The 14055-nt window shown below is 33.8% G+C and overlaps 1 protein-coding gene across 2 annotated transcripts; it reads right to left on the minus strand.

Annotated features, from left to right (window-relative positions):
* Nucleotides 1-3952: 3952 nt before the first annotated feature.
* On the minus strand, nt 3953-11783 carry tbx20 (T-box transcription factor 20). Of its 2 annotated transcripts, none has more exons than XM_052579616.1 (8): nt 11197-11783; nt 9951-10200; nt 9515-9679; nt 9050-9158; nt 8409-8567; nt 8054-8130; nt 5810-5925; nt 3953-5252 (listed from the first exon to the last, which is right to left on the minus strand). In XM_052579616.1, exons 1-8 carry the CDS (start codon nt 11321-11323, stop codon nt 4912-4914), a joined length of 1344 nt encoding a protein of 447 aa, XP_052435576.1. In that variant the 5' UTR covers nt 11324-11783; the 3' UTR covers nt 3953-4911. The 2 variants fall into 2 exon arrangements, with proteins under 2 accessions (XP_052435576.1, XP_052435577.1); XM_052579617.1 differs by having other exon boundaries at nt 5810-5922; nt 11197-11782.
* Nucleotides 11784-14055: the final 2272 nt, after the last annotated feature.

Consider the following 14055-nt stretch of genomic DNA (forward strand, 5'->3'; position numbering starts at 1 on the left):
TATCAGGAGAACAGATCTCTGTCCGACAGACCATGATTTCATCATGACTCCATCCTTTGTTGGACAGACCTAGACGAATGTAGCTGTTGAAATTATTTCGCTTGAATTAAGTGGATTTCTGCAGGAATACAAGAAAGGGATAAAAACAATGTGATTGATAACTGCACAAATTAGAGGAGACTGGGGCTAGTTGTCACAAAGACCGTTTCTGAGTAAGAAGGTTTACTTCAAATGTGGTTTTTGTATGTGGTTTTCAAATAACAAGACAAAATGATAAACAAATATTCATAAATAAATAAATAATGGTAAATTTAAAAATATGATATCATTTTATAATATTTATTGATTGGACAAAGAGAAGAAAATCACTCTTTCATTCACCAAGTCTAGGACAGGTAAATATGTGTGTGTGTATGTGTGTATTACAGATTCAGGAATAAATAAATTATATTTTCACAAAAGGTAAAAATAAATAAAATGTGTTTATCCTGGACAATAATGCTACAAATATTAAAAACTAATGTAAATGTAAAATGCAGTTTTTGTAGCTTAAAGTTGGCTTATGAAATAACATAAAAATTAAAGTAAAAAGAAAAATTACAAAATAGCCTAAGTCTCCACAGTTCTAGCAATTTACATATGATACTTCCATTAAATGTAAGCCTATACAAATTCTATCCGCTATTAAGTGAGAAATAGCAGCGTGTGAGAAGGTGCTCAAAGTTTTCAAGAAAAAAAAAGTGTTTAGTTTGATTCAGAAATTGAATCTAGCATTTAATTATGCATGTATTCTTCAAATAAAAGTAAGTGAGGCATCTATAAAACTATGGTTGACCACTGTTTAATAGAGGCAATAAAGAACGTGGACTCTATTGACAGGGATGTGGGTTAACCTTAATTCACTGACAAAGACAGCCGACAGTTTTCCATTCCTGCCCATATCATTGAAATGTGCTCCTTTTGTCTTAGGGACAAATTAAAGAATCATGGCGGGAAGAAGAAAAAAAGCATGCAAAACTGAATGAAATTACATAGGATTTAGCCTGCAGTCCTTGCTGTGTAAATGACACTCTTATTTCTTAAAATGGACTCCCTGGTGAACTGTTCCTTTCAATTTATTTCTCCATAGCTCACGGCCTCAGACCGCCCTTCTGCTATCTCTTTAATCCAATCACCCTCTCACTGGATGTTATTTATTTGCTTATTTATTTCTTTTCAAAGGATGGAACTGATTTTTATCAGAGGGTAGAAGTGCCTTTTGTTCCTGGTGAAACGGTGACTAACGACCTGCTATCGATTTGTTGGTTTGTCCATGATAGTGATGGCTGTGTGAAAGAGAAGCCATCTTTATATTTAGAATTATGCTACAGATATACCTCAGACATTTCCTGCCCTGCAGCATCCTGCCAAACAAATAACGCACGCGGAATAATAAATGATAATTACTGTCACCTCTGTGTATGATTAGTCAGAAACAGGCAGATAATTGTTGGGGATTTAGCTAGCAAATCCATTTATTTGAACTCCATTTATTTAAATGCACTGTTTAAAAAAATAAAATAAAAACATGGACCAGAGAAAGATTCAGATGTGAAAGAAAATTGGGTTTTGGTTGGTAGTACAAATTGTGATCTTTTTAAAAATAGATAAATAATATACGAAAAATGTATATGATATGTATATTAACTTTTTTAAACAATTCCATAGAATTAAAAAGATTGTAAAGCATAATTTTCAATTAAAATTTAATTTGTTATATAATTTTTGGAAATACAATTTAGTATTTGACTATTTATTCAATGCTGTTTCAGTATGAACTCTGGAATACAGTTCTCTATAATATATTTTTTTATGTATGTGTGTATGTATATATATGTGTGTGTGTATATATATATATATATATATATATATATATATATATGTATACATTATATATTTTTAGACATATATTTCTTTGTAAGCATTTATGGAATTCTTTAAAAATTTCTGAATGAAAATTGTTTCAGTGCATCAACTGTGTTATGCATATTTTGTAGAGCTAATCACATTATGCTGAAGCGAGATGTGCAACTCTCCAAGGCTTCAAAGAGTTTATAATTATAGAAATCAATCATTCACAATTATTTTATGAATGAAAACATACATGCATAGAAATAGTTCTCTCTCTGACTCTCTGCTTGAATTAGTTTAAAATGTACACAATCTGCTCCCTGAAAAGAGAATTTGAGGTGTTTCATTAATCTATTGAAGAAAAAGATTTAATAATTTAATAATTGCATGCGTTTATATTGGTTGCACATCAGGTCCTTTAAATGCTTTCACTTTATTGTAAATAGTTAAATTAAAAAAAGTATATAAGAAAAAGAATATAAATCTTTTTCAATATATAGATATAATTTGATGCTTAAATTAATGTTCCTCACATAGACAATGCACAAGTCGAACGTTTGTTTGTTTTTTTTTTGTTGTTTTTTACTCTTTGTCAGTTCATTGCAACTTTTTGTACTGTAAATAAAACACAAACATAGATTAATTAAAATATCCTATACTCTTTAAAATAAATGTTCCAAAAAGGCTCCCCAAAGAACCTTTCAGTCAACTGCTCCATTGTTCCAAACAACCTTCTTTTTTTTAGCATGAAGAACATTTTAATAATCTACAAAATGTCTTTAAAGAACATTTTGTGGAATGGAAAGGTTTCATGGATGTTAAATGTTCTTCATGGCGCAATACATATCAATTGGAAACTTTTTTTTTAAGAGTGTATTATTTATATTGTAGTTATTTAATACAATAATGCAAACATAAAAATCAAACTCTCACAACATTATTTTGGGGTGATATATATTTCATTTTTGTTTACAAATAACATCTATCATTGCTTCAAATATTACATTAGCCATATCTTTTTTCATAGCTGAAATAAATATATTGCACTTAAAAAAGGCATCAAAACAAAAATGGTCAGTTGTCTCCTTATGAGTAAGATACATCTGATACAGAAATACACACAAAAAAGGAATAAAGAGAAAACATTTGCTAATATATTGCAACTACATAACTGTTTGTACAGTCTGTTCATAACAAATCAAAGGCTTGAAATGGTGGGCACATTTTTTTATCAGCTTTACTCTAGACAAAACATTTAATCTGAATAAAACACCCTCAACCCTAAAAAGCATTGTGTGACTTTGTGTTTTTACGCTTGTCTTTTCTGTTCAAATTTGAAGAATAAATAAAAACCAGCATCATTAAGTTCCTCACACTTACACAGACACACACACACACACACACCAGTTCCTCTTCATCTGGCTATTACAGCAAGCGCTGTTTCTCTGTGATTTGGTTTCAGGATGTTGATGAATTGTTGTCGATGTGATTGTACAAATAGGAACGCTTCAGCCACAAATCACCCAATTTCCCTCGTTCACCTGGGGAAGACGAGACTACTATTTAAAAGTTAGCCCATTATTTAAAGGTGTAGACTTCCTGCAAGCTGGCTGTCGACAAGCCGCCTCGAGTGGCTAAAGCTCAGTTTCTGGCACTGGAAAGAAATATTAGCCAGTTACGAAACACAAACCTGTCCATTTTGCTCTGGATTTTTTGTTTGTGACTCATTTGCCTCACGTATCCACTGGTTCATATCAGTTTCAGATCACCCTTGTTGTGTCTTTTTAATTCAATTATGTTAATTTATAGTTTTTCTTGCTGTAACACTCATGTTGTTCCAACACACATACTGAAGAATAATAACCAAACAGATCAAGTTCCCTTTAACTTCCATTTCATGGAGAAAAAAAAAAACCCATAATAATAATAATAATATTATTTTATATATATATATATAATGGAACTCTATGGAAATCGATACTGTTTGGTTACCAACATTCTTCAAAATATAGTTTTTGAGGGTGTGTAAATGATGAGAGATTTTTTATTCCTTGGAGAACTGTCTCTTTAAATATAAAATACAATAAAATGTCTTAAACTGTTTTTAAAGAAAATAAACTTTTCTGACCAGAAAGATAAAAGTAGTCTGTCCAGCATCACACGTATACCGTTTGCATCAAGTATTGCCGTTTTGAAATAGCACAGCGCCCTCTAGTGTCCACAGTTTGAACAGGAGGGCTGACTGGAGGGTGGGCAGCTCCACAGAGAGCGTATCATATCAGTAAGAGGTGATGGATCACGGGGAATGAGAAACAGCAGTAGTCCAGTGTTACGTTCAGTGACTTATGTTCTCCCTCATCTGGCTCTGGGTGTCGATAAAGGAATGAATTAATCTTTAAAGAAACAGTTTTCCTAAAAATTACATTCTGTCATCATATACACACACTATCGAACCTGTATGAATATTTATCCTTTTGTGGAAAGCCAAATATATATATATATATTGAAGAAAGTTGGTTCCCACTGACTTCCAGAACACAAAAATAAAAATAAACGTTTGTAACCACTTTCAGTTCCCACTGATTTTCATTATACGGCTAGAAATACAATTGAAGTCAATGGGAATCGAAATGGTTTGGTTATCAGTATTCTTCAAAGTATCTTCTATTATGTTCTTTGGAAGGAAGAAAGTCATACAGGTTTGGAACTAAATGAGGGTGATTAAATAATGACAGAATTTTCATTTTGGGGTGAACTATCCCTTTAAATTGTAGCATTAACACATCTGCAGATGAAGACGGATCTTATTAACACTAAAAACTCATGCTTAAAGTTCTGTTTTACAAGAATTCCTGTCCGTTGGGCTTTTCATTCTCAGCACATCCGGGTCGTTAGTCAGTGCCGTGTCAGTCAATATTATTTACATGTGATTCTTCCTTTCGTGTAAGCATGTGTGTATGGGTGCCGTATGTCTTCTCATGCCGGTGATTGGGAAATCTTATCAGGCTGAAGTGGCAGGAATCATACGAACGGGGTCATGACTGTGGAAGAATGGCGCAGTCCCTGGATGGCGGCGTAGGGCCCCTGCTGGAAATAGTGGTGGTAGCGTGGCATGTGGAAGGAGGGGAAGGTCGGCCCGCTGGCCTGCATGGAGCCGGCCAGAGCGGATGGGGTGAGAGGCATGCCCAGTCGACTGTAAGGGGGTAGAGAGCCCTGGATGGGGTGAGGAAGAGGACTGGCCAGGGACGCTGTGCTGGTTCCGATGGCAGACAGAGACTGAGGGTGCTGAAAGCCAGAGAAGCCAGACGTGGTGGTGACCCAGGAGCTGAGGGAGAGGTTGTCCGATGCAGTGAATGCTGAACCTGTATGGAAAGAATTGAATGCATTATTTGTACCATTAAATGAGCATATTTACACCATAATGCAAACATTTTTATAAATTTTTACAGAAAACAACCTGTTAAACTGTTAACCCTAAACCAAAACCTAACCATATAGTAAGTACAGCTTCTTAAATGTATAATTACATTGTAACAAGGACACCTTAAAATAAACTGTAACCAAAAACTGTTCTAGAAAACTGTGTGACATGACATATGATTGCATTTTATATAAATAGTTTTTTTTCTTCTTATTTTTTGTTATCTACATTGTTCTGTGCTACATTTTCTGTTATTTAGTTCATGTTTATTACACTATTTATTCATGTGTGTTACCCTGATGGTTCTTTTTGTGTACTGTTTATGTGATGAACTCTTATTAATCTTGTGCTGTATTATTATGATGGTTATCAGTACATTTTTAGTTACAAAGCTGATTTTGGAAGGTTTGTATATTTATATTATTTAACTGCATTTAATATATGTTTGTAGGTTGTAAAAACAGTGCATGGTTTACTCTTACAGGAACATTTTCATACCTCTACTGTGTGCCAAGTGCCCATCTTCACCCAAGGTTTCCTCATCACCAGCATAAGTCCGAATGGGCGACCGGGCGTAAGAGTGCTTGTGGATCAAGCTCTCAACACTTTCCCTACAGCAGAATCAAAAGACAATAGCCCAAAATATATCTCTATATCCACAAATATTTGATCTGGTTACATATCCTAAATAAACTAAACAAATATTTTTCAAGCCATCAAATAATATCATCTCACTTAAAGAGAATACAAATCTCCAAAAATAAACAATTAATTATAGTCCATGAAATTAAAGCCAGAGGAGTTCAAAACAACACTAGGCCTAAAAGACTAATATTGTATGAACAGAAGACAGTCTTAAATGTTTTAAATGACATGAGGTGCCACAATTTAGATTTTTGGGTAAAAAAACATTTAGAAAATTTTAGTTAATTTCTTTTTCGTTGTATCTTTTTGTCTTTTGTTTATTTTATTTTGAAATATTTTTTACAAATTTAATTTCAATTTTAGCTTTAGTTTTTTTTTGTACATCAAAGTACAAAAAATTATTTTATTTCAGTAACAAAGTGAGGAACTTCATAACATTTATTTACTATTCTGACATTTTAAACCACAAGTTAAGTGTGAATATGCTAATTAATAACACATCCGAAGTGTCTCTCTGCAGCTTTGTGCTCGATGAATCAGACAGTTCATGCTAGCTTAAACAACAAGCACATAAAAATATGTTAACACACAGCAAGTGCATAGAGAGAAGTGTGTCTGCTAGCCTTGCAGTAAGTGCATTAGCTCCTGTTAGATTAGACTCCTCAGACAGGCTGAGATGGTCTGCATCACAAGAGCCATGCGTCCACATTAGCCTCCCAATTAGGTTAGGAAAGTGCAATATCTGTCAGCAGCGCAATACAAATATGTGTGTTTTTATCTGCGATGCGCTCCCGAGGAGAGCGGCCTCGCAGCCCTACAACTTGGGTGGCTGTTTTCAATCAGTCACGGGGCTCAATTGAATTACGCTGTGTTTTAGTGCAGTGCCCGACTCCAGACTAATGCGATTTCTGCAGCTCCCTGAAGATCAATTGATCAGATCTAATTCACAGCCCTTCCAAAGAGAAAAAGAAATAAGAGAGATGGAGAAAGAGAGAGAGCAGGATGCATTTTTGTGTGGTATTTTTGGCAGTCATTGACTTTCAGTAGTTCTTTCATTGTGGTCTGAAATGGAACTTTCTGGCAAATGTTTAACTGGAATGCTAATTTGAGAGCACATTGCCAAAAATCGGTCATTTCCAGCATTTCCAGCTTTATAAAATTATTTTTGGGTTTTCCAGTGAATTTTTAGTCAGAAAAGTGAGCGATACTGACCCTTTTTCTTGTGCATTTTTTTTTTTATTATTAATTCAGCAATATTATATATATATATATATATATATATATATATATATATATAGTTATATATATTCTATATATAATATATAGAAAGATATTGACATCTTTCTAAGTGTGTTTTCTTGTATATCTACATATAATATAATATTAGAATTTATATAATATAAAAAGTCAAATGTAATACAAATGTTACCTTTAGAAGCTATTTCTACCTGACCAAAACAAATCTTAAATCTAGTTTTGTTGGTGTATATAAATTTATGTATATATATATATATATATATATATATATATATATATATATATATATATATATGTATATATATATATATATATATATATATATATATATATATATATATATATATATATATATATATATATAATATCTATATATATAATATATGTATATGTATATAATATAATATAATATAATATATGTATGTATATATATATATATATATATATATATATATATATATATATATATATATATATATCATCATAAAAAAGTAAAAAAAAGTAAAAAAAAGTAAAAAAATAAATATATATATATATATATTTAGAGAGAGAGAGAGAGAGAGAGAGAGATTTTTTTTATGATGATGTTATTATTATTAATAATAATAATAATTAATTGGCCACATGAACCATACTTTTTTCCAGCTTTCCTTGAACCAACCCGCACACACACGTCTAGGTCTAATGAGACTAATGAAAAGCCACTTGTGCACTTGTTAATGAGTTTGGCTGAACGTTCCCCACCACACACGCGCCTCACTCCTCAGAGCAGCTGCTCCTCCTTCTGCACTGAACACGGCTCAGAAATCAACACACGGCTAGCAGCAGAATTCCTCATACCTCTCAATATCCGTAAGCCTGGAGGAGTCTCTGAAGCCTTTGGCAAAAGGGTTGCTGTCAATCTTCAGTTTGGTTATCTGCAGCAAAAATAGGAAATGACTAAATTAATCCAGCAGCTCTTTTCTTCTCCCACATGATGTCACGAGCATTACATGAAACATAAATCCAAATGGAATAATTGAAGTCCAGTACTGTTCTACTAAAATCACATCTATTTTAAACAGCTGCCAAAATATACTAATATAAATAGCCAGTGGGAGAAATATACACTCAAAACATACATTTTGACTAAATATGTAATGGCTTTTCCAGCTGCCTTACAAAGGAGTTAAGAAAAAGGTTGATTTGTACTAACCAGCTGGTTCTGGTAAGCAGTGACCGCAGTGAAAACTGTCTCAGTGAAGACAAATGTACGAAACTCCTCAGACTTTAGATTAAGAAGTGACGCTGTGTGATCTTTCTTCTTGATGATATGAACTCGTGGTTGGTACTTGTGCATGGAGTTCAGGATGATCTGTTTAAGAAAATTGGTCAGGAATATAAGAAAATTTAAATTTTTTGTGATGAAGGAAAACTATAAATAAATATATAAACCAGGCTTTTGCAGAGTATTGCATTATGCATTTCATGAATTACTGAAATATTTATTATTATAATCATTATCTCTTTTTATCTTAACACAATAAAAAAAAAAACATTAGTCTACTTTTGCTATAAATTGCTGTGTTTTATATCTAAATAGGCTGTTAAATATATCATATACTTGAATAATCATTCTCATTAAAAAAAAAACATAAACGAAAGATTTGGTCTTTACAGGCAAAATATATTTTCTGTACAGCCACTCATGTTGACAGATATCTTTACAGATAGCCTAGGCTACTATTTTTGTTTTGCATTAAATAATTAGCTATAATTAGTACACACTGACATACACAGAATAAAATGTAAAGCCGCAATATATAGCACAGATTAAAAACAAAGCTTTGTGCTTACATGTCCGTGCTGATCAAGTTCGTTGTTTGTAAGCTTCACTTTTTCGAAAGAAACCATTTGTTTCAAAAGCTGTTCTCCTGTAAATGGCGAATCTGGATGCACGTACAACCTGTAATATAATAACAGGAAAAAATGTATGTTGTCTATTCGTTTGAATAAAGCCTGCGTTAATTATTTAGCCTATTCGATTTTTTTTACGTTCAAAATTGTATTTGGATTTGAATCTAAAAATGACTAAATATATATATAGAACGTGCGAAATTCAAATATGTTCGAATTAGCCTGCACGTAGGCTATAGGCTACATTAAAAGTGAATTACCACTACAGTTTGTAAATGTAACAATTTACTAGTACTACTACATTTTTAGTTACACTGGCTGTTCACATTTTGTTTATGATTTAGAAACTTTTTTAAGTTATCAAAAACAGCAAAACAACGCATACAGGTATGAAAAGCTTCTTACCTAGCAGGTAAAGGTGGATCTGCCTTTCCCGCCACAAGCCACGAGGATCTATGATAGGCATATCGATATCTCTTATTGTCCACCGGAACGATGTCCATTAGTACGATATATTTGGCGTCCGGATCCACTCCGGAAAATGATACACGAATTGTCGGAAACATTCGTCTGTTGAAACAATATTATGTATGTTTCTAAGTTATATTTAAGTTGATATCGTTGATATATTGAATTGATATCGTGAGAAAACATGATTTTGAGAATATGTTGGTTCAACTGTGTAAATCAAATGAGCTGAAGTAGCCTATTTTAGATGTGGCGACATTTTTAATCCTATGGCTACTGACAACAGGCCTGTCCTGCTAAATGCGTCTATTAAATGTACAACACAAATTCGTCTAAAAATACGAAAAGTAAAATAATTAAAGTTTTTTTTTACCTTCCAGATTTTGTGATAATCATTTCCGTGCCGAGTTCGTGGAACTTGTCCCACAGTTCTTTGGTCTCGAGGCTGCAGGAGATCTTGGCCATCTCCTCGCTGGGGACGCAGGGGCTCGTAGGGATGAGCGGCTCGGTACATAACGGAGCTCCGCCGCCGCTGCTGCTGCCGCTGCTGAAGTCACCGTGGGAGTCCAGCGAAGGCAGGTCTGCGAGGTTTGGATGGCACGACGACTTCTCCACGAATTGTTCTAGAATTTAAAAAAAAGGATCACGAATTACAAAATATATGTTGCACAAATGTATTGCAGTTAGTGTTACAAAAGATGTTAAAGTCTGGGACAAGCATGCAGAATTGGGTTTGGATCTAATAAAATATACAAAAACAGCATAACACCATTTACATAATTTGCTTTAACATTGCATGTTTAGTTTTATTATTATTATTAATATATGAGCTTATATAAAATATAAAAATAATATATAGGCTAGCTATAAACATAATTCACATTGCTATAATTAATAATGTCCTAAAATAAATAGTATTTACGCGTGCTTAAATGTTGATGAAGGATCAGAAGTAAGCTATTTCTTTTTTTTTTTTTTACGTTTTTATTTATTTTATTTATTATTATTTATTGCCTGAAATTTAAACGGACAAACTGCATAGAAGCGATAGAAAAATTTCAATGCAGTGGGCATAAAACCAAATATTGTTGTTGTTTTTAATTAAATATACTGCTAGGCAAATAAGACTTCCCTTCTATCTTTATATTGTAAATGTAAATAAACTGTTGGGCGTACGAGGTGTTTTGTCGCTTGTGGGTTTAGGCGACCTCCTAAATTAAATATATTAATTATGATTAGCCTTAGCCAGAAAAGCAAACATTATTAACAAAAAAACACAAATTAGCCAAATACAAAATCTCACTTGTTGATCTAATATTTTTCATTTCATAGCACATAGCTTAATTTAATCACTCATTTATTCACAGGTCACAATTTGACTATTTCCTTAGAATATTCGCATTTTTACGGCCTCAGAAGCGCATGCAATCGTATAACCCACTGAAAGCAGTGTCATTAGCCTACTTCAGTTATTTTACACTAGGCTATTTTTTATATATAACTGCTGTAGTTTGACGCTGATGTCACTCTACGCCTTACATGCAAACGCATGTCACTGTTGCAAAACACGGAAACACTTTTGCTATCAAAACTCATAAAAGAGTCAGATCTGCTCTCACCCAGCGGCTTGATGGTATTTTCCTCCGCCTCCTTGTCCTTCGGTTTCCCACTTGACATGAGTGCGGCTATGGAGAAAGCATTCGCCCTAGAAGAGAGCTGAGGCTTTGGGGAAGAGGTGTACTCCATGATGCGAGTGCTGAAAACTATTCTCAACAGCACAAATGTCCAGAGTAAGTCCCGAAACGAGTTTAAATGGCAAGATGATGTTTAAGTCAGGACTAAGAAGCTTGCAGGCTACAGGCTGATGCGTTTGTTACTTCCAAATCGGTTGGGACATTGTGTGTCTCGCTCAAGTCACCCTCTAGTTCTCTTGCAAAGCAAGATCTTCATTGTAAGTTTTGGACACTAGCAGTCTCCTTAATTTCACTAGCCCCTCCGTCGTACACAGCCACGACCAATCGTTGTGTTGCTTCTAGATCATTGGCTCTTCAAGATCCTGCGCTCAGTTTATTTACAAATCCTACTTCGGTGACCGCTTGGCTCATGAATATTAATTTATGCACGTGACGTTAACCTTCCTGATTTGTCGAAAGTCTGACGCTAGTGAGCGGGCGTCAGTGAGATTTTTGATAGAGGCGTGGCTTAACAATATTTACTCACTTTTGTGACAGGCCACCTCAAGCAACGTCAGAACGACATTAATAATATTCATGAGTTCACCCGTAATGATTTCGACTACTGGGCGCTGCGTAGACCTGAAAGAGCCGTCAAAATGCTAAATAAACTTCATCAGTGTTTAACACGTCACTTCTGTCTACACTAAAACGCTGGTTATGTATATAAGCTTACATCATGCATGAAAACTTAAATGTCCACATCTTGTAAAGGAATGCTACGTGACATGACAAATGTTTTATCACCTAGAATTAAACTATCCTAGCCTACTTGGATTTGTTTATATGTTTTTATGCTATGATGTAATATAATCCATTATGCAGAACACTTTTTTTTTCTCTGACAAAAAAACAGGTCCAGACGTTTTCACAATAAGAATATTGTATTAGTTTAAGTAAAATTTTATTCTAAGAATTTTAAACTAGTTAGGCTAGCCTACTGCTATAATGTTGGAAAGCAAAACATAGGCTATTTATCAATGTTCAGATTTTGTCGCTTGTTTTAAACGACATCGTTCTGTATAACCCGTAGCCTACAAATTAACGAGAGAAAAAAAAATCAGAAAATAGACAGGCTATTTTTACGCTACTAATCTGACTTTATAGTAATTGAAAAATGAGAACAAAAAAGTCACAGCAAAAGTAGGCTAAAGAAAAACACAAAAATAGGTTTAATACCATTCTAGCCTATTATAAATAATAAATATTATAATAATTTGCCTATTATTATTTGTGTTATTATTTTCTTAGTTTTTATTTTCGTATTCAACATCCCTTATCTAATTAGTAAAAGTAACGTTTCTCTATTTTTGAACTTTTGATAAGAACAAATCCTGTCTAGACGCCACCTCAAGCCACCGCTCTCCCTTGATGCCAAAATTGAGACACAGGCCCTTTGTCAAGTCAAACACTTAGTAAGCTTATGCCGATAAAGCTTGGTGAAATCATTACTGCAGATTTTAACTACTTTTCTTACAAATAAGCATTTATGTCGCGTTATGTCTAGGTTTAACTGGTCAGCTGTGGCGTGATGAGACTTAACAGTAGCTACCACTCCTAAATGCTTATTTTGGTATATATATGTGTATTTCATATATGAACGCACACAATAAATGTAGGATATCTGTTTTTGATTATTCTCTGTTGAATCACTAATAATCTTTGCTTTTATAGTAGGCTATATACACTTCCTGCGCGTGCTCGTCTGTATATAAATATAGGCTATATCCTAAAAGCGCTGACTCTGGTGCATTCTCCGCTTGAGGAATCACCTCATCCTCAATGTCACTCTCTCTGGACAGACGCAAGAGCCCCAGATCTACAGCGTTTAAACCCATTAAGACGACACTCAAATGCAAATCCAATGCTGCAGATATATTATAAGGGACCTTGGCTGGAAAAAAATTAGATTACTGTGCAATTGCCAGCGGATAATGTGCTAAAAGCTTTCCCACTTAGCGTAACTCCTTACTGAATATTATTCACACTTTCGGGGCCGATGTGCCAGGACAGCCGGCCCATGGCGACTTTTAAAGATACGGAAAATCCCCGGAACGTGTCCGTCAGGTGCAGTGTTGTCATGTCCGCTTGTTATAAGAGACTTTGGACTACACTGTCACGACTTTGCTAGTCCTTGGCAAAAATATCACCAACCAATAATGACGATTGCTAGATCTCCCCACCTGCTGTTCAAGCGCAATATATTAATGCAATTATTAATTTCCCCGTCCTCTCTGTTCTGTGCATTTATTGACTCATGATTTACTCAGTAGCATATGTGTGCAACATTTATATATATATATATATATATATATATATATATATATATATATATATATATATATATATATATATATATATATATATATATAGTTTTGTTTTGTTTAGAGGATATGATTATTGAAATAAAACATTGTAATGCAATTAACAAATTCGCATTGTTTAAATTATATTTTGTACAATCTTTGTGCAACCCATGCTTTTTTATTTTTTGTTAATAGGCCTATATTAATGATGCTCCAACTCGCTTTTTTTTTTTTTTTTTTTTTTACCACTTTGGTTGTTTTCTTGCGACATCTGGCAGCATTGGTCAAACGTCTGTTTCATACTGGCAAAAAGTGGGAACCAACAAACAGGAACTGTGTTTGAAACACACATCTGACGGACGCATTTCTGGGATTGCTGAATTATGCCAGAAAACAGGGGTGACATTCAACAGACGACTGTTTTATTGATTTATGTGCA

Source organism: Carassius gibelio, chromosome B16, assembly GCF_023724105.1.
Source record: "Carassius gibelio isolate Cgi1373 ecotype wild population from Czech Republic chromosome B16, carGib1.2-hapl.c, whole genome shotgun sequence".
Taxonomy (NCBI): domain Eukaryota; kingdom Metazoa; phylum Chordata; class Actinopteri; order Cypriniformes; family Cyprinidae; genus Carassius; species Carassius gibelio.

Excerpts from the sequence above, each read along its gene's own strand:
- tbx20 (XM_052579616.1), bottom strand. The coding sequence starts at position 11,323 with ATGGAGTACACCTCTTCCCCAAAGCCTCAGCTCTCTTCTAGGGCGAAT. Across the intron at positions 9,159-9,514 it reads GATCCACCTTTACCTGCTAG|GTTGTACGTGCATCCAGATT; the intron begins GTAAGAAGCTTT and ends ATTATATTACAG. Across the intron at positions 5,253-5,809 it reads GCACTTGGCACACAGTAGAG|GTTCAGCATTCACTGCATCG; the intron begins GTATGAAAATGT and ends CTTTCCATACAG.